Consider the following 25,511-nt stretch of genomic DNA (forward strand, 5'->3'; position numbering starts at 1 on the left):
AATTCCTCTGTAGGCATTCATCCCTTTCCAAAGCATTTCAAAGGAGACTGACAGCCACAGTTTAGCAAAATGTAAAGTCCTGCTCTGAATTACATGTGATATTACATAAAAAATAAACACCTGCTTTCATATATGGGACTATGAGAGTCATCCAACACTGGCTTTAGCTGCCCCAAAGCTGGCATCTTGTCTAAATCAGCAGCCCATATCCGCTCCCACGTCTACAGAGGAGGACAGCCCTCTCTAGCAAGTGACTTATCCTGCACTGCAGACACTGCAGTTTGCACGATAAATCACTCTCTGGAAGTGTAGACAGGAATGGGATCTGTATCTACCTCAACGAACCTCCTCACCAGTGAATGTGTTGTCGAGGACCAGCAAGATTTGGCCAATATATTATTGGCAGCTACAACATCTGGGACACCATCGCCAGGCTGAGGCACACTACCATCTCACAGAGAGCACCCAAGATCAACAGCTACACGCTCCTCTCCTAGGTATTTTTTTTATTATTTCCCAGGATTTTGCATGTGAACAGTTCTATCATTTCACCTCTACAGTTAATATCATACCCTTGGTGGATCTTTCATAACCACAGGGGAACAACCCAATTCTCTTCACAGATTATAGAAGACAATACAGACTACTGAATGACTAACCTTGTAAAGGAGGAAAAAACAATGAAGACTAGTAAACTCCATGGAAAGTTTTAGATTTTAAATAAATCACCCTGAAATGTCTCAGCTTTCACACCGATGTGCTAAGTTTGCTCATATTTACTTATCCTCCAATGAGGGTTTGTAAGGATTATCTTGTTAACTTTTGAACACCAATCTGAAGATGTGAAGATTAATATGCAATATAGTATTCCTGCCAGGTGTAATAAGCCCACAATTTGTGGTTAGAAAACACTTTTCCGTCCAAGAAAAGAGAATTGCCTATCTTGTGCTGATGATGAAAAGCTCTGCAGCTGAAATCTAACGGTGCACCTAAAGGTGTCTGATGCAAGGTCCCAAAGTGAAGAAAAAAGATCAACAGTCCCCGCTAACAACCAAAGCCAAACAAACTAGATTTTGTTAGGTAACTGGTAGTGAAGTACATCTATTCAGTGATGTAAAATGTGTTACTTCTCTCAGAAGGCTTCAACAGCCTTAAAATTCCCTACCACCAACCCTAGTTTATGCAAAGAATACAAAGAGCTGTGAGGCTCCTGCTTCCTAAGGGTTATCTCTTCCCAGCTGATGGACCCATAACTCAAGAAAACAGATCCCCAGATGAATAATGACTTGCCTTTTATGTGACTGGAATGGAATCATAACTCAAAGCTGACCACCATGTGTTTATGTAGAGCCATTCTGAGGTCAAGACTTATTTCATATCACGGAAGAAGCAGTCTATTATTCACAAGCACTACATTCTTCGACAGCACAAAGTGATAATTCCCATAACTTACCAGCTTTGTTTTTCAATATCATTAATTAAACCCTGAAACATGTCATGATAAATTACAGCAGAGATTCCTTGCTGAACATGGAAGAAGACAAATTGACTTCATCTGTTCTTTATTGGTGAGATAACTCCTCAAGATGTTGCAATATCACATACCTGGATCTACATTAAATCGGTCTAGGAGCCTGAAGATCAGCTTGCTTAGCATTTTGCGGTTAAATTTATCTGGTTTGTACCTGGACAGGCCTTGATATTGTCTGTAAGCAAATAAATAAAATCAGAAAGACACATCTGTGGGATCACCTAAAGTATGCTTCCCAAATAGTAGATATTTAACAGTAGAAATATTAGGGTTTGCCAGGTGTTGGCAAGAACAATCCCCTACCTTTCCCAAGTTACACCAAAAAGCCAACAATACAACCACACAAATTGCCCAGTCAATGACTGAAGCAAGTCCAGGGGGTTATTTCAAAGAAAGAGGAAGCGAGCAATTCCCTCTTGTCTTTTTGCAGAACAAAGACTGCAACTATTGCATCTACACTGTGAGTCTGATTGTACTCTTGCCTTTGTGAGTGACAGGAGCTATCCTAGTGAGAGGCAATTTATAGATTAAAACACACATGACTATTTCACGAGCACATGAAGGTTAACCACTTGCATCTCTTGTTTTTCTGCCACTTCATCACAGTATTATCTTCCTGCAAAACCTGTACAACCGATACTGAAACTCACCCTGGTCTGCAGCAAAGCACGAGAGTCTGATTGCTACAACCTCCTAAAGGAAGCTTTGATATTGTTATATTGCTAAGACCTACTGCACAGGTTTGCACTTCTCTCTCCTGGCAGGAACTGAGCATCTGTCAATAGGAATGATGCCTTTGTCTTACGGGCTGAGGCATTTGAGAAGACTCTGGCACAGACACCAGAATTTCCCCTTTCTCAGCTGAAAAGTAAATATATTGCTGAGAAACAATCTTAGACAACCAGAGAACATACTGTTCTCTGACAGCAAGTTGGCTCCAGCTTTTTAGAAAGTCAACAAGTGTTTCTACCTTGTGATGTCTCTGATATTAAAACCAGGTTCACACCATGTGTCCAGGATCTGCAAGAGCTTGCTCTGGAGCTCAGGATATTCTCCCACATATTCTTCCACCAAGTTAGTTTTATCTTGGAGCAGTAGTGGTGTACACATCTAGGAGAAGAAATTACATTTAAAGCCCTGTGCCCTGCCTTTGATCCCCATGTTCCGCAGACTGAGTGCAGCAGCACACAGAAGGCACGGAAGAGGTCCAGGACACCGCAGACTGAAACCTGGCAGAGGGCTCTCCCATTCCCTGCTGCTCAGATATGGTGAGCAAGTCACAAACCCCTTGCTTAATCAACCTGTGCTGCCTAAAAGAGTGATGTGACATTTTCAACACAAATAATAGCCAACACAAATGACATGATGTTTTCAACACAAATATTAGCAAAGCTTCAAAATAGCAAAAGCACTGAACTCCATTATAGTAATAACCATTTGTCAAGAACACAGCTAGAATTTTTTATAACAGTGGCTGCAGCTAGAAAAACAGTCCAATAGGCTGCAATGGGGTCTAACAAAATACAGTCTGGTAGCTCCCTAGATGTAAAAGTACATCAGCAATGCAGCAGCTATTTCTTGGGAACAAAGTAAAGCCTCAAGTGAAAGGCAGCACAACTTGGAGGGCCTTGATGGATCTCCTGCTTAACAAAAGGTTGATCTGATGACAGAGAAGCCTGCAGAGGAAATGACTCACCTTCTCCACATCTTGATCTGGCTGTAATTTTAGCTTAATACTCAGTATGGCTGCCTAAAAAATACAAAAAAGTTGTGTATTTAGGAGAAGAACACCACAGTGGACAAATGGGCATTATTCCAAAGTGAAGTATATATGCTATTATACAAATTTTTAATGTGTTAATTATTTCTGTTAAGTTTTCAAGTACAAATCATATAAACATTTGGCCACATACATTGCACTTAGAAAAGTACAGGAACGCTCCTGGAACACTTGCATATTCTGAGCAGCAGCATACCCCGGAGCAAAACTTAAAGATCAAGTTGTCTGTCAAAAAGAGAGGAAGTAAAGTGCTTGGACAAAATCAGCTAAGATAGATATTTTCTATCAATATAATTGTAAAAAACACCTGACCCACCACACCACTATGAGTTAAATTTACCCATCTTGCTGTGCCTTTTGAATTTTGCAAAATGGTTGCATTTTGTGAAAGCAACTCAAGATTTAAAAGATCCTGAAATCAAGAGGTCTTAGTTTTTATAATTTCTGCTAACTCCACATCCCTGAAAGTGCTAAGGTTCACCACAATCAGAAAGACGGTAAGAACCGTATTGCTCCTTTTTGTGGTATCTACAAATCTTTGATAAGCCAAGACCTGCACAATCACAAACTAACTCCAAATCAGTGTTTTCTGCAGATGAGGAGACTGCTTTGGGGAACTGCAGTAACTCAGACTGCAAGAAGAACTGGTTCAGCCTCTGTCTATACTGTCCCAGCTTGGTGATTGCAGAAAGGTATTAAGATCAAACTGTGCATTGCTTGGGAGGCACAGAAACTAATTAGGATTTTAAGTAGTTAATAGTATCTGATTTCTGTAGTGTGTGAGAATACTTGGATCTCAAATCCAGAATAAGCATATAACGGCTTTCTTTAATATAGTGCATTGTTCCAGTAAATAGAGTAGTAAGAGCAAGGAGCCCACTAGCGCATTTATGTGTTCGTATTGATGTTAACTGTGAACTAGGTAACAAGGATGTTTTACATGAAGTGTTCTTCTAATTACTTTGCAAAGTTAGGCTCTATTTTCCAAAACGGTTGCAAACAGTGTTTGAAAACACATCACCTCTGACCCTACTGCCACATGCATGTAAGGCTAAGCAATAACAGGACAGAGTATGTAATCAACTGAGTTCACAAATGCCTATTTATTCAGATGAGGATAAAAACAGTATGTTAGAGCTTAGACATAACGCTCTTATCTTCAACGGGTTCCTCTGCTATCTGTCATTGATTTTGGTTTCAGAGAAAGATCATGAAAATGATAGATTTGTTTTGTCAAAATAGAATCACAGAATGACAGAATCATTAAGGTTGGAAAAGACCTTCAAGATCATCAAGTCCAACCATCAACCCAACACCACCATGCCCACTAAAACATGTCCCCAAGTGACACGTCCACATGTTTTTTGAACACTTCCAGTGACTCCACCACCTCCCTGGGCAGCCTGTTCCAATGATTGACCACTCGGTGAAGAAATTTTTCCTAATATCTCATCTAAACCTCCCCTGGTGCAGCTTGAAGCCATTTCGTCTCGTCCTATCACTAGTTACTTGGGAGAAGAGACCAACACCCATGGCACCACAACCCCCTTTTCAGGCAGTTGTAGAGAGCGATGAGGGCTCCCCTCAGCCTCTTCTTCTCCAGACTGAACACCCCCAGTTCCCTCAGCTGCTCCTCATCAGACTTGTGCTCCAGACCCCTCCCCAGCTCCATTGCCCTTCTCTGGACACACTCCAGCACCTCAACGTCCTTCTTGTAGTGAGGGGCCCAACACTGAACACAGGATTCAAGGTGCGGCCTCACCAGCACCGAGTACAGGGGCATGATCACTGCCCTGCTCCTGCTGGCCACACTAGTGCTGATATGGGCCAGACTGCTGTCGGCCACCTTGGCCACCTGGGCACACTGCTGGCTCACATTCAGCCGGCTGTCAACCAGCACCCCCAGGTCCTTTTCCACTGGGCAGCTCTCCAGCCACTCCTCCCCAAGCCTGTAGCGTTGCCTGGGGTTGTTGTGACCCAAGTGCAGGACCCTGCACTTGGCCTTGTTAAACCTCATACAGTTGATCTCAGTCCATCAATCCAGCCTGTCCAGATCCCTCTGCAGAGCCCTCCTACCCTCCAGCAGATCAACACTAATAAATAGTTGCATTTTAGAACTGTATTATTTGTTAGAATAAGTAATCAAACATAACACGGTAAAAAATGTGCATTCCCCTCAAGCAAATGCAAATCTTATCATGACATTTCACCTACATGAAACCTTTACAGAAAAATTTAACCAGAAAAATAACCTAAGTGAAGGTAGGAGCACACCTTGAAACACATTTTCTGTGATCTCTCCTAGCATTCAAATGACACCTCAGCTTCACTCATCACTGGAAGCACATGTTCTGCAGACCCAGCCAAGCAACACAGACAAAATCTAACAGCTCATCCAAGCATTGCTCACAGCAGAAGCTGTGGATTACATTACCTTCTGGGAAATTCATGCATGTATTTCATCCACTGCATCAAAGACTGAGTGTACAAAAGCAGACAACCAACACACACCATGTAACTTTAATCGTTCAATCTTACCGTCCAGAAAGAATAGAGATATCCAGTTATCAGTGGGGAAAACTTTTTTTATTTGGTTTGGTTTGGGTTTGGTTGGGGGGGCAGGTGTTATGGTGTTTTAAAACAAAACGAACACTGCATCACTGACAGTCCGGGCTTCATCCCAAAACCAGAAATCAACAGAAGAGCTTTAGGTGACAAAAGCAGGAACTAACATTAATGCAGTGACTGTATGCTTCAAACCAGATACTGAATAGAAAGGCACATTATAATTTCTCAGCCCAGCTAAACTTTCAACCAAATCTCTCTCTTACTCCAGACTTTATAACTATTCCACATATTTAGAGGCTAATATCCTACTCTGCTCCACAAGCAGCAAGTAACTTATCTCTCAAATTACCAAATTAACATCACAAAGTTCAAACTGAGTAATTATCCTAAACTTGTATACAGTTGAAAGTTGCTACTTCTGTTTTGGACCCGAAGAAGGAGTTTGGATCTTCAAGGCTTTGGCAGCTGGTTTTATTTGCCTCCCAGCTATCTCAGTTTGCTGAATTAAAAAAAATAAAACAAAAAAACCCAAACCAACCAAACAAACAAAAAAAAACACCAAAAAAAACCAAAACCAAAAAACAACCACACAAAAAACCCCCAAAACACACCACCCAAAAAAAGACTTGCAACTCTCAAAATCGTGTTTCACCATTTGATCTCATTAGTACCTTCTATTAAACAAGTAATCCCTTAGTTTTAACATGCAAGCATACAATGGTTTCCCTAATAGCTTTTTAATGTTCACACAGATGTTCAGCTTAACCTAATTGCAGAACTGTTATCTAAATGGCGTAGTTTTATCTCCACCTCCATTAACGGTACAGGTGACTTAATCAGATGAACATGCGCCGTGTCAGGTTAGGTTTTCCTCTTTTACTAGACGTACATTCTACCCAGTACCAAAGGGTGTAGAGCAGTGAATATTCATTTAGCCAAAGCCGGGAGAGACACGGCCTTCCAAGCCCAGCTGTGGCAGATCCAGCTTACACCACCACTGCTGCTGCAGGTCAGAGGAACTTCGAGCAAATCATAGGAGCTGGTTTTTAACATCATTTTAACCAGTTAAAGTAGGTGATGGAGCAGTCAAATTGTGCTGCTGGCAGAAACTTCCCGCAGCGGGGAACACCATCAGCAGCGGGGCAGCAGCCTCGTCCATGCACAAAGCTAAACGTGGAAGGAGACGCATGACCTGGGTCCTAGGAACAAACAACCAGGCTGGATTGCAGGGTGTAGTTACATGGGCTGGCCGGCTGAATGGTGAGGACAACTGAGATAAAATCAGTGTGTTTACAATAGGAATAATAAGAGAAGAGATATGAGTAACTGTAATAAAGATGAAAGTGTTTGGCAGCTGTGTCTGTGGTCTCAACTTAGAGCTATTTTAAGATTTTGTTTTGTTATTATCATGTTTTGAATTGTTTCACTCCACAAACAAGTTTTGTGTAAAATGAACCTATTTTTAACAGTCTGTTTATAGATGATAAGATCTCCAGAAAAGCAACACCTCAGTCGCAGACTCATTTTGTAGTTAGAAAACAAACACTTTAATTAGGCAGACAGCATGCTGCAACTGAAACGGTGAGAATCCCCCTCCCCACCCAAGCAACACGCCTTTCCCCATATGCAGTGCTGCGCTCCCCAAGCTGTGCTGGAAGACCAGCCAGGGTGGCTGGAAGCTAGCAATCATGTTAGTCCAACTGAGATCCTCAGACACAGGTTGGATCAGCAGGGCAACAAAAATCCGGAGCAGCAGGTACCCCCCCACACTTCACTAGCTGATCAGTAAGAGCAGAAAACCTAGCTATGATGCAGGAACATGACACAGCTCTGGTGAAAGCTAACGTATTGTCAGCTTATCAGGGTCTACTCACCCTCCCTCAAACTATAAAGAGAACACACCTATATAGACTGGTAGTACAAGCAGCCTTTTCACAAAAATACATTTCATACATTGAGAGTTCCTAGCATGCGATCTAATAACAGCAAAGAATTAGTCTTATTAGCATTATCGCTACATATAGGAGTGTTTAACCTAATACTGAAACCCTCCTGCCCCAGATCATAAAAGAAATACGGGAAAGGCTGGTCCCTCTCTTGCCTTGCATCCCCCAAGTGTAGCGGACAGGTACGTGATGAAGCCACTGCCTAGTACAGGAGAAAAGGTGATGATCCATTGCCTGATTCAAATCCCATCAAAGTTCATGAGTCTTCTCACTGTCCTCGGGGAGCCTTGGGTGATTCTTTGATTTAATTATGGTGAAAGCAAAAATCATATTTGGACATTCTGTAATGTATTTTGGACAGTTTTGTTTCCCAAGGAAAGCTAAAAATATACCAAAGGAGGGTTGGATGAGGAAGGGAAAGAATGCAATACTACATTAAATTATATCTAAAATACATGTAGGTGCACTGACTCTAGCATGGGGGAAGTTACCCAAACTTGACGCGTTCAGGCCAAGCCACGAGCACCAGACCACCCTTCTAGTCATGCGATTGCAAAAACAAGAGTATGGGAAAATGGGGAGTGTTTTAAAGTGAACACACAAACCCAGAGCACCCTGCACCAATACCTGATCCTCTCTACTTGTTTTGAATGCAATTGGCTCTGTCTCATCTAAAAATGACTATTCTTTCCATATACAGTACGAAGTGCAGGAAGCCACATAAGATCTTATCTGCAAGGGCATGTGCACTTGGGTGGTGTCTACACTGACAATTTAGGCAATTTTCCCACGGTGGGGTTAGCATCAGAGGAATAACCTTTTGCAAGCAGCACCGCTTGCAGTGATGATGCAGGACAGACACAAATGGTTTCTGATGACTCCTGCATTACTTAGCTCTGCTGCAAGCAAGTTGGGACAACATAAAGGTAAATATGCCTGTGCCTGACTTAGTGTAGTATTTCTGAAACAATGGTGAAGGAATTTCTGAAAACCCATAGAACAGACCAAACAACAGAACGCGACTTTGCAGAGGAGGATCCAACATCAACTCTGAGAAAATCACACTGATCAAAGCCTGCATACATAATAATGGTAGAAGTAACTGAGTAAAAGGCACACCATGTATTAATCATTGGGAACATCTGTTTTGTGTTTTAGAATCACTCATTTCAAGCTTGTAGCTAATCAGCTTTGCCCAAACTCTCGGAGTGCATCACTGCATAGTGCATGACATCAGGTTAGATGTTTAATTACTTCCTGCTTAAAGAGCATACAATATACACAGCTGTCTTCAGGAAGATCTTCAGAAATGAGAAAAACATGAAATTTCCCAGGTCTATTTTCACGAGAGCATGAACGTATTTTATAAGGAGTGAGACCGTCAAAATGAAGTAGTGACAGGTTACTCATACCTAAAGAATCTGAGGTAGAGGGAGAGAAGTCAAGGTTGGAACATGCGTGTGCACAGGTGAAAGGAAGAGGGAACTGAAACAAACACTTCCATAATTTGTCTCCCTCAGGTCACTCAAAGCAGTTTTAAACCTGGCTTAACTGGTCACTGCACCCTCACAAATACTCTAGAGCACTGCCCAAGTTTCCTGTGCACACAGGCGACCCACCTTCACCAGACTCTCCAGATCCAGACTCTCCGTACAGCTAGATCTGCCGCACATCCACACCTCTTCTCCAAGTGCCTGCTTGCTTGACAAGAGCCCAGAAATGCTGGCAGTAGGAGCAGAATACTGCCATCTGAATTATTATTTCCTGGCAACGCTCAAGCTCCTTCCCAACCACTTCACCAGACAGACGCCCATAGCAGCGGCGGCTCCAGAAGACGTGCAGGCAGTCCGCAGGTTGACTACCTCTGCTCTACCTCTGTGGCATGAATCTAGCAGGCAACGTGCCATTAAATCTGTCCTTTAGCTGTAGATTAAGTTAAAGGGAAAAAAGGGTTGAGACTCACATCATCATCTTTACATGACAAACATCCTCTATAACATACTCCTTGTTTTTCTTATCAATTATTATTTTTAATTTAAAAGAAACAAGGAAATTGAAATGGACACACTTTAAAATACAGTAAGAGTTGAACAAGCCTTTGTAATTAAGGTGGTGAATGGGGGAAAGAAGCAGTATCAGAGACATTTTCACTGTCCTGAGTACAGCTTAAGAAAGAGTGAAGAAATACAAAATCTGAATATCCATTAATGTGCTCAATCAATCTTAACACTGCTCTGTATTGACAGATTTGCAAAAACACACCATGTGTATTATTAAGCACCACGTATGAAGTAGGACTACAAACAATAACATCCCTGAATCGGTGTTCAAAACATCACTACGCTGAAAATTGAAGGTCATGTTGTTGATTGAACTATGCATTTCTACACCTTATTTGTAGAATTTTATTTGCATAATTTGTATTCCTTTAAGTTTCTTTGGTCAACTATCCTTTCTACTGAATTACCAAATTACGTCTGTAGTAGTATGTATTGCTGACAAAAACTTTGAATTCTGTGACTACAGAGCTTTTTCTCGGGGTACTCCAACTTATTTTATGACAATTTTAACAACTGAATTTTAATAAATAATTCATTTCATCTTAATTGAAAGAGGAAACATTAACTGAATTTAACACACAGAATCAACCTTCATTATTTGTAGAAATTAACAGATGAAACACTAGCAGAAAAAAATATACTCTGCTTTTGAAAACAGAGAAACCTGGGTGGACAACCTCCAAAATGGACAACTGCTGAAAATTAAATACTCCCTGTCCCATTAATAGCTTAGTTCAATATTCTTGTTTAAGAACCAAATTGATGACAGGGAGAAAAATGCTGCTAGTCACCGATACAGAGAAGTTGGAGTGGGAGCTCTCTCAGGCCCAAAAATATTTCTGGTTGTCAGAGGCTAAAAAGATTATTTATTGTTTCCTTCCTAAAGCCAGCTCCACTGCCACCTGTTCAGAATTTACTATAAAGCTGTTAAACAAGATGAGAACTTTGATGCTGACTGTGAAAACAAGTTTCACTGTATCTGACCCCAGCAGCACTCACTGCTGATCCAGAAGCAAAGGAATTTGATTTTTTTTCTTTAAGCACAGCTATCTTTTTACCTTTATAAGCTGTTTGAAAAAATGTAAATAAAATAACTCCGTGGACAATAGAGGGCATTCATCCCACAGAAAGACAGCCGCCACCCTTAGACATGAAATATCGCAGCACATTAAGTCATGAGACCCCGCTAATCAAAGCTGACAGGGCCCTGAATGTGATTTCTGCTGAGACTTAGCGATATCATGGGGCACTGAAGCATGCACAGCCTGCCAGACTGCCCTGTTCATGTGACAATGGCTTTTATTCCCGAAAGGGGCCTGCGAGTGACAAGAGTCCCCTTTGTCTTTAGGCTCCCGCATTCGCAGTGCAAGAGAGGTTCATTCAACCAGGCCCAGACACTCTTTGAAAGGCTGAAGTGTAACATAAGATGACCATGAAACACTAGCTTGCCTTCTGCCTACCCCTCATTCTTCTCAAGCACAGCCTGGCCTATTCAGGCCCTCTCACAGACTCGCTCGCGCTGCATTACCCCCGGTCTGCTGAATCCCCGCATTGTCCCGGCCCCACCAGCAGCCATTGCCCTTCCCACAAAGCCGTCCACCCGGCAGCCCGACCAGGCTCCGGCACGGCCCAGGACAGCCCAGGTCGAGGGTGGCGTGGAGCCACAGCCCATGGCTTCGGGGGGCTTCTCAGAAGGGGACACAGCCACCACGTTTCACCTGAAACTACCTGAGGAATGTTAAACCCTTCTGCCTCCTCCCGCCGTGTGGGCCACGAAGAGCAGACCCGGGAGCTCCTCGCACAGCCCCAGAGCAGCCTGCAAGGCCCCACGCTGCCATTCTCCTCCAGCAGCTGCAACTCCATTCGCAAAGGAATGGATAAAACCCCTAAACAGGCCAGACGCCTCAAAAACCCACTGACGCGCCCCTGCGTTTTCCTCCAACTCTCACTGTATCGGCTTGTTTTCCTGCATCCCGGGAGCACTAGTGCCATCCGCTGGCCAGCGCTCCCCGCAGGTGCCTCCTCACCACAGCCGCTAAATCCCACCTGCGCCATCTTCCACCAAACCCACCACCGCCTGAGCACAGCTGAGGACTTCCCAGCCGCCCCCACGACGCCCGTCAGGCGGCCCTCCCAGCAGCTCACTGCAAAGCTCCCGGCTGCCGCGATTCGCAACTGCTTCAGCTTTTGAGCAGCATGAGGCATAACTAAAGACTAAGCCAAGACAGGCAGGGAGGGCCAGATGTGCTTCAGAAACAAATAACCACCACAGCTGTCCCCAGGGATGTCTGGGCTCTCGCTTTCTGAAGACATCTTTCTCCAAAACCTCTGTGAGGGGAAGGAGCCTTAACCCACGGGGCAGAGCTGGGGACCTCCATGGTTCGCACACCACAGTAGGAAATGCATTACAACAGGAAGAGGGAATAATGTGCCTTAGAATAAATGCCTGGTGTCTTCTTGTAAGTACGGCAAGAAAACAAATAACGACATCGGGGATTTATAAGGATTTCTGTCCTTTCAGTTGAGAGACAGAAGAGCCAAAAATCCTACACATGAATCTGCTTTACTGACCCAACAGAAAGATGAGGAAGAGCAGGATGAACAGACACGCCACAGCCCGCTGCAAGTGCTCTGAGCCCTGGCTCCAGGTTTTTTGGGGTTAGTTGCTGTGAACTTAGGTATGATCAGTCCCGAAGGGCAGTGAAAGATTTCCTGTTATTCTTGAAGATAATTCTATTCATCCTTCTGGCAACAAAACAAAACTAGAAGAAAGTTATGGCTGAGGGTAAGCAACAGTTGAGGTTTCCTGTTCTTCACACTGGGAATGACTAGTAAATGAGCTTTACTGTGGAAGAAAGAACAGAAAAACAATTCCACCAAAAAAAACCCCCACTTTAGAGCTTTCCAAAACCAGATCTAGAAACAACTGCATTTCTAATGACAACAATAAATATCTTTGGAGGCGTGAACTTAAAAATCACACTTGAATATAGTCAAATACTATGTTTCTGTTAGGATTTTCAAACACGCATGTTGAAAAACTTACAGAGCAAAAGAGTAAGTTTCAAACAGCTACCTGTGAACTTCTAATCAAATATGAAATATCCCTGTTTCAGTATTCAAAGAAATCAGCAAGAATGGAATCCCACGATCTCACTTGAGAATTTGGCTTTACTGAAGAATAGGATTTTAAAATTGCTATTTGATTTTTTTCTTTTGCTAAACAAGATCAAGCTGTTCTACACCACCAAAGTGAACCATCTTCCTTTGAGAAAAACAAACCTATGGTTTTTGCCTTTAAAAAACACAAACCAAACATTAACAGAGTTGTAGTTCGTTCATGAGAACACTCGCAAGGCTACCAATACATCATGGTGATGCCAGAGATGCTGCAAGTACTCTAAGCCACAGGGTAAAACTTTAAATTCTGGGTTTGGTGAACTCCTGCCATTGTCAGCTGCTCAAACTCAAATACACAAGTAGTAACACATTTTGAATATCAGCCTCAACGGTAAAGAGGTTTCAAAACTCCTCAAACTGAGAACTCTTTGGTTAGGGTAATCACGTGGGAACAGAGATTTTCCAAGCCCTCCTCGCTGCAGGCAGATTGGAGATAGCACAGCAGGTCTATGACCAACTACTAAAATCCCTTCTTTTCTTGTCAAAGACAAGGAAAACAAAAAAGAACACAACTATCCCCTTAAATTCTCCAAATGAAACCCTATTAACCTATTACTTTCAAAGGTCAAAAAAGGGGTGGAGGAAGGATTCGCTGGCATTCTGTACTCAGCCATTAGAAAAAACGAGGTTGAACACAGCCTACTCGTGTACATGGGAAGACCATGCTAAGCTGTACCATTCACAGTGTGCAGCTGCTGTGATGAAACGGAATTCACATTGAAATGCATCCAAAAACGGACACAGACATTAACAGAGAACTAGAGAGCTGGGTAGGTAAATTTATTTGAAAGACATGACCCACCTCTTTGTAATCGCCCTTGTGATAAAGATGACTGACGTGTCCAAGCAAATAGTTCCGGTCGGCTGTATGGAGCTGGTAAATGCTAATCAGAGGGTCAAGAAGATTAGCTGGGCACTGGGCTAGTATTCGGAGTACACGGGCCTGCAGCTTCTGCAGCTTGATGCCAGACTTAAAAAAAAAAAAAAAAATCAAACACAGATTTAGTAAAGATGGCTACAATTCAATGGCTGTTGAAAATGCAGCTTGTTTAAACAGTGGAATAAGCCAATTCCTTGGGAAGGGATTCTCCAATTTCCCCATGGAGTCTACAAGCAGAAATCAGAACAATATGATACACTTTTTTTTCACAGCATCCAATTTAAAAACATTAAATGTTTGCGGGATAATTCTGGAAAAGGCATATGGCCTTGTGCAAAAGTAAAATATGAAACTGGAAAAATGCCCTCTTTTACTAACACAGCTATTTAGAAATTCTCCCTTCTAGTTCCCAGCAGAAAATCTTTGATTCCAGCAACTCCCCTTCAGGGAGATCTCACCTATCAGGCAGAAGAATTCAATTTTTCATTCCCAGGCTTAGTCCTGGGTGAAAGAAAGGCAGCAAAAGCAAAAGCATCATCAAAAGATGCACAGATACAGGTATGAATAATCCTTGTGTTCCTACATGATCATTCTCTTATGACACAGAAACTTCAGTGCCAGTAGCACTTCACTGCCCTTTGCAGATACTGTAATGGCAGAGCTCAACATCGGAAAAGAGCCATTTGGAAAAATGGGAAATGAAACAACACAAATATAAAAGTATCCTGCAGTTAAGAGCCAAAAGCATACAAAAAAAGAGAAAATCTCAGTAGGTCAGAATATATGAAGGCATAAGGAATGGTAAACATTAGGACCTATAATTTGATGACCCAACGTTACAAAGCTAATCATTCAGCTGCTGAAAAGCCATACTGTTACCATTTTCTGCATTCCCGATGATAAAAGCTCCCACCATATGGCAGGAGTTAAGCAATCGCACAGTAACTGGCTTCTATTTGCAGAACTGGAAGAATATGCAGAGTAGATTACTGCAATTGGTTTTATCCTGACAGCAGGGATGAAGTTCCAGTGGGAAAGTCTCCAGCCCTGCAAAGGCTGCAAGATCAACGCTTGATCAAAGTGGTTTGATCTGGAAGGATGGAAATCCCAGCTTGGAAGGGCAAACAGAGCTCTCGCATCACAACTCCTAATATTATTTCATTTTCAGGTCAGCATACAACAGATAACACCATCTCAGTATGAATTTCACACGTCATCACACCGTCTTTGTATGAGAGTACAGGGAAGACGCTGGACTATGGAATAAAGTGAAATTGGGGACACTTGAGGGACATTAAAATCAATTGCCCTCCCCTTTCTCCCAGCTCTTTCGCGCTCTCTTTTTCTAACCTGTTGAACAGCAGGGTGCTCTTTTATCCAGAGCTGGAACTCAGTGGTGATGTAATACCCGAGGGAATGCCCTTTCCCCTTCCAATCACTGCTGCTCTCCAGCATGTCCAGGAGTCCTGCCAATGGGTCCTCCAGTCCTGCAAAGCCCCGCCTGATTTCTTCCTTGAGCTGCTGAGATACAAAAACACATTGTCATGTACAAAAAGATTAGGGAATCCTCCCTTCCCCCAGCTGAACACAAAGCTTTATTTTTTTTAATTTAATCTATTCAGAGAGGTAACTGTTGCTATTCAGCCACCATCCGCGCCTCCAGTGACTTTTCATGTCATTACAGATTCCTTCATGGCTCACTGCACCTCAAACCCAATGGGAAAAGCAGCAATTGTCCACACTAATTATCCCATACAGACAGAGAAGTTGTTCTGTGGGGCAGACAAAGGGGCTTGGGATTTGGGGGAGGAGGAGAAAAGAAGGGAGCTGGAGCAAGGGGTGTTATTAGGAAAATGGCAATATTGAAGGTAGATAACCAGGCTCAAACTACTCATCTTCCAACAGACCTACAAGTAATAAAGCATATAAACCCCTCCTCCTCATTCTTGTACTGCAAACGTTCATATTTGACCTTACACCCTCTTCAGTCATGTTGGCGTAACGCTCCTCGCTGCAACAGTAATATTTGGGAGTATCAAAATAGCTTAGATTTTACACACAGGATTAAAAAGAAAGAAATATCAGAGTTCAAACTCTGTCAGATTGCCATCCTGCAAATATATGCTCCTTTCCTCCAGACCTGCCTGAGCAGGGTATCTTCTGTTGACTACCTACTGCCACTGCACGTCGGCCACCGCACACCTCTGTGAGTCTACAGGCCGTACGAAGGGGCTTGGAACATGGGAAGACTCCATGCCATAAATCTTAGGAATCCCAGGGTGATGTGTTTAGAAATGTGAAGGAATTGGACACTCACTTTGTGAATGTTAATAGGCTACTTACTACCCATCTGGTAGAAGTGATAAATTAGCAGTACTGAGCAATATCTTTATAATGTTTACATTAGAAGTAGTTTCCAAGGAGCTCGGAGGGTTGGCAGGGTGAAGAAGTGGCATCCTTCAGCACCCACACAGGACCTTTCACCACATGGTACATGTACTGGTGTGGAGCAAGGCAAAAGCAGAGATAGAAAACAAGAAATCACTAAGAGCAGCTGTTCTCTTTCTTTTCTGGCTAAAAAGCAGAATCTGAGAGATGCTCGTTCCCGCCTGCAGCCAACACGTGTAATTTACTGTATATGATGGCCCCAGTCGTAGCTTCCAATGGAAACAACATAAACTTTAAAGAACGACACGGAAAACAAAAGAAAATCTACAGAAAATTTGCCAATGAATTTGTTCTTTTTTATTCATTGACAATATTTACTGGAAGACAGTTATTTTCCATAGTGTCTTTCATGTCTGGAAAAACCACAAAACCTATCGTTTACGACAGAAATGGTTTCTTTCTCACTCGATTATCAAATGCAGTATGAAAAAGCTGATGACTAACAAAGATGTGACTTTAGATAACAGATTTCTCGCTGTAAGTATTTTCCCTGTGGCAAGAATTTGCAATGTTAAACACAGGGCTCCAACTTCACTGTGAGATTCAGCAGAAGGAAAAGGCAAGCTCTCGTCCAACCACAAATATCCAACACAACAGCCAAAGGAAAACAAAGCAACTCGCCAACTAAATTGCACTGTTTATAAATGGCCTCTCTTCTTTTTTTCCCCCCAAAGCCCCGCTTCAGCACATTTAGACTGAACGAGAGCTTTCACCACACCGCTCAGCTCCTCCCTGGGCTGGAGTCAGAGCCTGGGATTTGGCAGGATGGGCTCCAGCAGACACCAGGTCCTGCGAGAGGAGCCTGCTTTCACACGCAGAGCATCTCCAAACGCACAACTGCCGGCAGCACTAGCTGTTGTTAGCCAGACTGCATCTTGACTTCGTACCAGCCAGACTTTGACAAGCAGGGAGAAAGCCTTATTCAGAACTTCCTAGCAATCTGAAGACTTCAACTATGGTATGTATAGTTTGAGGGGAAAAAAAACAAAGGAAAAGAAGGCATGAGACACCTAAATCAGAGAGGAAAGAGAGCTGTGCTGCCTGGCTCGTCTCTCTGCCAGAGAAGGATTCCTCTCAAACATGTAATTGCCGTTTCCATTTCAATTGATTCCCATGGCAGGGAATGCTCCTTGGGGGATTTCTACAGTCTGACAGATCATGGGAATAGGAAAATCTTGCTGATGCTCAAACTACATTCTCCTTCATTCAGTTTTGGTCCCTTATTTGTAGTTACACAGCTCAGGACAGTCTGCTGATGCTTCTTGGTTATTCCAAAACTGTCTTTCCTATGTAGGAGGTGACAACTTCTATAACCATGTTCTAGAACCAAGGTCATGCCACGGGCATCAGGTGTCCATGAGCAGAACTTCTGATCATGGTCACTGATTTGAGACCAACGGGCTGATTCAAACTAGTTAATAGACACTGTTGACTTACATTCACACACAACAAGAGGCAAAGAAGTTCCCTGCCATTTAAATGTCGGTGGAGCAGACTGAGTTGTATTTAAGTCAACTTCCCTCATTTATTTGAACTGGACAGTTGGATGTACGCAGCAGCATCACTGAGTTGCACACTGAGGGCAGGGCAGCAGCTGCCCTGGAAAAAAGCATCTACGTTTGCTGTGAGTGCACGGTGTGTCTGAAGGGTGGCGATGTCCTGAGCATGGATGAGTCCATCTCAGTGACAGCGTGACAAGCACTGGAGACATTCACGCTGTGCTCCCCACCTCAGAGGCAGCTGCTGCTGTGCCACCACCTGGTCCCACCACAGCCCTCCTCTCCTTGTGGTTCAGAAACACATCCTCCGGGTTCAGAAACATGCTTCTGCGCGGGCGCCCAGCCATGCGGTGCTGCCTGAAGGGTGGGCCCGAGGGGGACAGACCTGCCCCACCGGGGGGAGGCAGCCTGCACGCTCTGCAAAACCCCGCGGCTCACTGGCATGACCGTTCCAGAAACAAACTGAGTAAGTGGAGCTACAACTGTGACTCATGGGGATCCTCAAGGTTTTCAAAAAAAACAGCAGGAAAGCTGCGGTGCTCTCTGCCCAAGGACACGTCGATGGGAGGCTTTGTCTTTTTCAGAGTATTTTTCTTCACAATCCACGCACACATTCCAGGGTACACAGTACAGAGATTTTGATGATTACTCTTTCCTACTGTTGTTTTGTGGGATTAGCTGCCCTCAAGACCTAACAAATAATATTTTTTTTCCTCCAACTCAAACAAAACTTGATGGAAAGCTCAAGGCTTCAGAGTTGCTGAGCTCAAGTCTATGTCGGTGACTGACCATTTGGAAAGGCACCTCTCACACTGTGTTTCCAGTTGTTTAATTATTCCGGCTGGGAACCACAGACTATCAGTAATGGAAAGTCTAAGCGCGGCAGACAAGGACGATGACTAAACACTCCAAACACCTCCGATGGAGCACGTACACCAAGGTACTCAGCCAGGCCAGCCATTTCACACAGGACACATTCCACGTGGCTACGTGGTGAGCTTTGGGTCTTTTAGAAAAAAACACCTGAGCTATGAACCTGCCTTAACAACCCAGAGCTAAACATGGGAAACTCACCACTAAGCTGATGCATCTAGTGTTTTTGTTAGTTTTCAAGCTCCCAAATTTAGATGAAGGATATTTTCCTGCCTATGAAATCTCCACATAGAGCCCATAGGGTGCCGTATAAAAATATAGTACTAATTTTAGACAGGCAGTGTAAATTGCATTCACCACTCTAAAAGGCAAAACCAAACCAAATCAGAAAAAATAGTAAAAATGCTATGAATATGAAGGCTTTGATATCATCCCACTTGGCAAAGAGCATTTTTCTACTGACTTCAACCCTAATTTTTTCAGCTACTAGAAATATTCTTCCCCCTCCCCCAAAGATCCGCCATTTGATGGACAAAAAAAGTGTTTAAAAGAAAACAAAAGCAACTTTGATTTTTTTTCCCCCTCTGTAACTCAGCCCTGTAAACTTCAGCTCTTTTATATGAGCCCCTGCTTCATGCCACACAGAGCTACCTTTTCTTTCCACTTCTTGCTGCAAATGCATAGGCTCTTCCCTTCCCTGTGCGCTGGAACTGAAAGCAATCATGAAGAATTGCAGGTCTGACCTAAGTGTTCTGCGTCTGGACATGCTCTGCATGCAGTTATTAACTGCAGCGTGGAGGGGAGGCTCACCCGTACCTTCTTCATCTCTTTCTTTGTCCAGAGAAGCTGAAGGGTTTTCAGCAACAGGAGTGGGTCCTGGCCTGGAGGAGGGGGAAGAAAGAGAGGGAGAGAGAGAAAAGGGGGGAGAAAAACAAAACAAAACAGATTTATTGGCTTTGTACAGGCAGCCTAGACACACTGGTGCATTGTTTATCCGAAGAGAAATCAGCTACTCCATGCCACTGTGTTTGAAACCACCAACCTTCCAACTGTCAGTCAGGATTAAAGTGCTAAAATCCTTCACTCTGAAATCCTAACAAAATAACAGACATCATCCATGCATAGCTTTAACTAAACACCCACACGGGCTCACATACTGAAAAGCTGTTTTGGTGCCTTTACAACTAAATCATGCTGCTGCTATGCACCAAATACATCCCCACCAGTCGTGTGTGTGTCCCCCCCCCCCGTTTTTAGTATTAAACCAAAATGGTCCTAGAAGAGTAAGCATCTTGCACAGGTTGGAAAGGATTATCAACATTATCAACACACTAATTTTTAATGAAATGGCTCTTTAGAGTGTTAACCTCATGGCAACCTGTGGACGGAAGATGCGGGTGGGTGAGTTTAGGGGAAGCTTGACAAGCCCAGGGCAGCCTTTGTGCTGGAGAGCCGAGCCTGCCCGCACCGGGCCAGCCACGCGGGCTGGAAGCAGGCTGGGCTCTGACGTGATTCGGGCAAGATGGTGTCTGAGGAAGAGGAAAGATTAAATGCTGCTGTGATTAGTAGAAAGGCTGGGGAGGGGGGGAAGTAATTAATTATTTCAAAAGAAAGTTATTTTTAATTTTTCCTTTTGCTTTTCACTAGTTATTTGAAAACTTGCATTCAGTCGTTATTTTGTGTCTATTATCATTCATCACACCAGTGTTATTCATCATACCATTATACATCAAACCAGTATTTCTGATCCAACTGTCTAGGAATATTTCATTTTAAAAGCAGTAACATTTTTGATATCTGGTTCTATTTAATTTGCAATCATTTACTTATGAAATCATGACTCAGAATATTCTGAATGAAAATCTTCTACTGCATCGACAGTTTACATGTGAAGAATGAATTCAAAAATCTGAATGAGTTCTCCAAAAACACTCCTCTTATATTTAGTGCATCTCCTCTTATGTTTTCATAAAGTCAAAAGAAAAATGTTAAACTGAAAAGGAAACATACTTTCAACTACCTTCTACGTTCTACAGTTCCTAAATAGCTCATGTTCAAATGCTAAACTTCTTGCTTGGTATCCCATCTCACTTTGTATTTCAGGTCACAAAAAGCTACTTCAACTGTGAAAAGCTCTACCTCATCCAACTAAGCACACTGAAGCACTGCATTTATAAAATATTTTAAGTAGCAAGCTGGTCACTGGTTGAGCCAAGAGAATGATAGTGTTCCCATTATCCACTAACCTCTGGGAAACACCAGCCAAATTAAAAATGCCACGTTACAATTCATAAGATAATATTTTCTCTCATCTCTGGTTGTTCTGAAATCTTGAACTCTCCAAACACTGGCTGTTTCCAGCTACTGCTTCTCCTTTGGAAAAAGAAAAGTCTCTTTTTACAATAAAACAAAAGAAAATCCAGATCCCTACTCCTCGCAAATATAGCAACTAACAGTCAATTCAGCCCATGTGTGTGCGCATACATACACACACACTCTCCTCTTGGCCTGACTCCCAAAGAAATTTATACACACAGAGGAAAAAAATCAGAGTGCAACCCAGTGTGTAACCAAATACACTGTAAATCTGAACTGTAATTAATGCAGTGAACAAGCTGGAATGATACAGGAAATGAGAGCAGTTAGGAAAGCAGTGTTTCACTTCAGATACAGCCAATAATTCAACTTGTTAAAAAGCTTTCGAAACCTCAATCAACAAAATAAGCCCTTTTCTTATGTGACTTCTTCCTACCTTACCTCCCTGTAAGTCAAATCTGACCGCACCGTTTTTTCGGTACATGGATGCAAGAAAACCGTCTCTCCAGCCAATTTTAAACAACGCAGCATGTTGCCAGCATGCCGCTGTGCACGCATGGGTAAGTGGGAAACAACCTTCCCCAAACCCTGGAAGTGAAGGCACCCCTAATGTAGTTATTTCTATGAAATGTCTGGGGCGCTGCCGGGTCCCACTGTCGGGCAGCCGGGCAGTGGCGGTGGAGGCCAGTACCGAACCGCTGGGGCAGGAGAAGGCCAACCACAGGGAGGGCAACCACCCATCTTCTGACATGACCTGACCAAAAGGTTTTGCTCTCCGTTCAGCCTGTGCGTAGGAAAGAGGCAATTCCCACGCAGTTCTCCAGAATGAGGACTGAACAAGGAGAGAAGACTCTGACGTATTAACCGTGGTACGCTGGTGTCAGAACAGTGCTGTTTCCTTCCTTACCTGGTAAAGCCTTCTAAGTATCTAAGGATGAAACACAGTCAGAGGTTAAACATAACAAAATAATCGACAAGCAGTCACTCCTAGAGCCAAACGAACGAGACAGCAATGCAACATTATGCTTCTGCCTGGCCCCACCAGAGCAGAAAGACGCTGCAGTTCATGTTGGATCTTGAGCTATTGTATCTAGCTACCCTCCAGCTAGGATAGAAGATGTAAATGTGAAGGTCCATGTCATTTTGGCTCCTGAAAGAAATGAACAATTCATATTTTCTTTCTCCTGCAGGACCTTTTTGGGGGACTGGCCTCTTCATGGTTCTCCTGGCACCTCTAAATGAAAAATGAGTGTCTTTGGCACGGATAATGAAGCAGTAACAGTACTGTTATGTTCCCATTGGAATATTAGATAGGTTCCTGCTCATCCATGTCTGAGGAGGAACCAGAGAAGGAGCCGGAAACTAATGCCAGGATATCCAAGGAAAAATGACAGGACCTTACAAGGAGTCTCATAATCCTTCCAGAACTAGTATGGAGAGCAGCCATAGAGCTCACACAGAGCTCAACACAAAAGGGAGAGAGGAAGAAATACATGGGAAGGAAGAACAAAGCAAAGCAACTGAAAACCAAATGGTCATAACTGAATCCCAAGTGCATCTGGGCTCAACTCAGAGGACAAGAACAGGAGAATTCTGGAGTGACGTCCCGATGCTGTAGTAGGAGCAAGAAACAGCAATTACTAAGATACACATATTAAAACAGTGACAGAACGGTGCCTGCAAAAGCAAGGATAGGTCACGGAGGCCAGAAAAACACCTTTGTATGTCGCACCAAGAACACCCAGAATTTCCACTTCTAAAGAAAAATTAAATTCTGTACAGACTCCTACATACTGAAGAGATACCCAGCTATTAGCAAGGGTCATTCAACGAGCAAAACAAACAAAACAAGGATGAGGCCATGTAAAACAGTGTAAAAATCAGTGTGGCAAGTAGGAGAGTATCAGCACGCTCTGCTCCCAGCTGTGAGCAGCCAAGGCTGGCCAGGTCTACTATGCTGGAGAGGCTGAGACCTGCCCCAGGCAGCTGATCCCACGCAGTTCCTACATCAAGCTCGAACAGAAAGTGCTCAGTGTGACACTGAACCTTCACAGCTCCAAAAAAAGGGGATTGCAGACCATAAAATATCTGGCAAAGCTTCACCAAAACAAGGTTATAGCACTTTGGTGGAGATCTCAAAAAGACACATCTGCACCCACTCCATCAAGACACAAATGCCCTCAATTTCTTCATCTGACAGTTTCTCCAAATAGTACGTTCCTGTTTTAAAATTTTTGACATTAATATATTTCCTTTCAACATTTTTCATTCTGAAAATACATTTCCCCTGCCCTGAATCGGGTACCAAAATTGGAGGAGATGGTAAATCAAATGTTTTCCAGTTCTCAATATCTGTGGTTACTTTTCAAAACCATATAAACCACAAGGCTTATATTTTTGAGTTAGAAAAGTGCCTTTGAGGAAAGTCATAAACTACTTTCTGTTCATTCTCTCCTTTCCCTTTGTGCATACAACACTCAAAACCTGCTGTGATCACAACAAAAGCGGTGCCCACGGGCTGATGAGGTAAAACAGTGGTTTTGCTATTGCGTCCTTGCAAAATTCTGCTGCATTATTCACCAGTTCTCCTGAAACGCCCTTGCAAGAGAAACCCACTTTCTAACTGAGGCTCCTTTTGGGTCTCACATGGAGAAAGTGAGACACCCAACACCAGAGGAGGAATTTACCAATGAAAAAAATCTCTCAACACTTTTTCTTTGTGTCAAAAGACATTAAACGTCCCATGGTCCAAGACCTGGAAGAATTATAGTCAACTAATTAAAAGATACATAATACAGAAAAAAAAGCAACCCCAAAAAAGGAGGCTAATGTGACTGAAATGCAGGATCACAGCCACCAAACAGTCAATTACAGCTGAAATTCCAGACCAGAAAAGGTCAAGAACGAAATGCTAGACAGACAGCTTATACCTCTTCCTTACAAATTATCAGGATTCTAATAAATGGTTATATGTAATATATAACAAATCCAACCCATCCAGTAGACAATCAGTGAATAATTATCTATTGTTTTGTGTGCCTTCTGCCCCAATAAATCCCTGAAATCTGTCCTCTGTGAAAATTCCTATTAATCTCAACAAGCTTTTGAGATATTTTTCTGAAAGAAAAATAAAGGTTCTAGATATTTCAATGCCACCATAAGTGCAGCTAGCCCATTTGCACTTAAAAACTAAAAGATATAAACGTACAGGCAACGCATAAACTGGGGGTGGGTGGGGGAGCAGAGTTATTCAGCCAACTCCTGTTTCAGCAGCTTGATGGGTACACCCAGCGCTGTGTAATTTAAATTACATCTGAAAACCAACAAACAGTGTGTTACGTGGATTAAGAATTAATCAAAGTCTCTTACCAAAACCTACTTTGTGTCAATTTTTTCAGAAAAACGTCTGTAGTTCACACCAAGTGTGTGCTAATTTTGTAGAAGAGAAGGCTGATAGGGAACAGAAATAATAGCACTTGATGGTGCAAAAAATTAATGGATACATTTTCTAGTGACAAATTTTGAATCTAAGAACAAGGTGATTTAATTAAAAAGATACAAAATTCCTCCACAGAAGCTCACAGAGGTTTTCATGCTGTGCCTACTTTTAGCAAGCACATGTAACAAATAAAACTTCCAATCCCGTTTAAGTATTTTTGAGCTTGAGAAAATTATTCCATATGGAATTTCTCCTAACAGTGTGAAATGACATTTAAAAGACACAGAACCAATTTTAGAATATACAGGTATTACGCAATACACGTTGTAAAATTCTGGGTTGTAATAAGAAAAAAAAAGAGGAAGTAGATACAATAAAGAAACAAGAGGTAAAGTGCTACATTATTTAAAAAAAAAAAATAGAAAAACTTCAGAAAAAGTATGTATACGTGAATATGTGGGTGTTAGCCGGCAGGGCATGGCAGTGCCATTCTCCTTTTGCTTTTTAGGAGGCTTTTTCAGTAATTTGTTGCTACCTGGATTTATCCCAGGGTCTGGCGAGAGATACCTAACACACAACATAACCATGGCATGGGCAAAGATGTCATATGTACTGGAATTAACGGCCACCAATCAAAACAGATATGACATAGATTAATAATTTTTTTAAAAAGTTAAGATTACGCCATTGCAACAGTGTTTGGTCCTGCCACAACACCCCTCGTGCTGGAGACTTGCCTTCAAGAGTAGCTTAACCGACAGCAACACGAGCGGAGACATGGCCTCTGACCAGCCTAGGAACAGAACGGGGAAACCTCTTTGAAAACAGTTAGAAATTCAGAGGACGAGAGACCACCCGCTGCCCCAGAGCATCCCTAGGAAGCATGTTCCCCGGAGCTGGGAACTTTGGGCAACTTCTTGTTTATTCCTGTTTCTTTTGGAGTAATTGTCATGTTTCCGTCGTAGGTGTATCCAGTTAAAATATAACCTTG

At 42.7% G+C, this 25,511-nt stretch overlaps 1 protein-coding gene across 1 annotated transcript; it reads right to left on the reverse strand.

The window, feature by feature from the left end:
• Positions 1–1,605: 1,605 nt before the first annotated feature.
• LOC104619573 (exonuclease mut-7 homolog) lies at positions 1,606–21,565 on the reverse strand (the record flags this gene model as incomplete). Its single annotated transcript, XM_010285496.1, has 8 exons — positions 21,523–21,565; positions 19,582–19,646; positions 15,296–15,463; positions 13,868–14,023; positions 11,614–12,069; positions 3,228–3,281; positions 2,502–2,641; positions 1,606–1,706 (listed from the first exon to the last, which is right to left on the reverse strand). Coding segments are annotated over exons 1-8 (1,183 nt in total), but the record flags the coding sequence as incomplete, so codon positions are not given.
• Positions 21,566–25,511: the final 3,946 nt, after the last annotated feature.

This window comes from Phaethon lepturus, unplaced genomic scaffold (assembly GCF_000687285.1).
Source record: "Phaethon lepturus isolate BGI_N335 unplaced genomic scaffold, ASM68728v1 scaffold22444, whole genome shotgun sequence".
NCBI classification, from domain to species: domain Eukaryota; kingdom Metazoa; phylum Chordata; class Aves; order Phaethontiformes; family Phaethontidae; genus Phaethon; species Phaethon lepturus.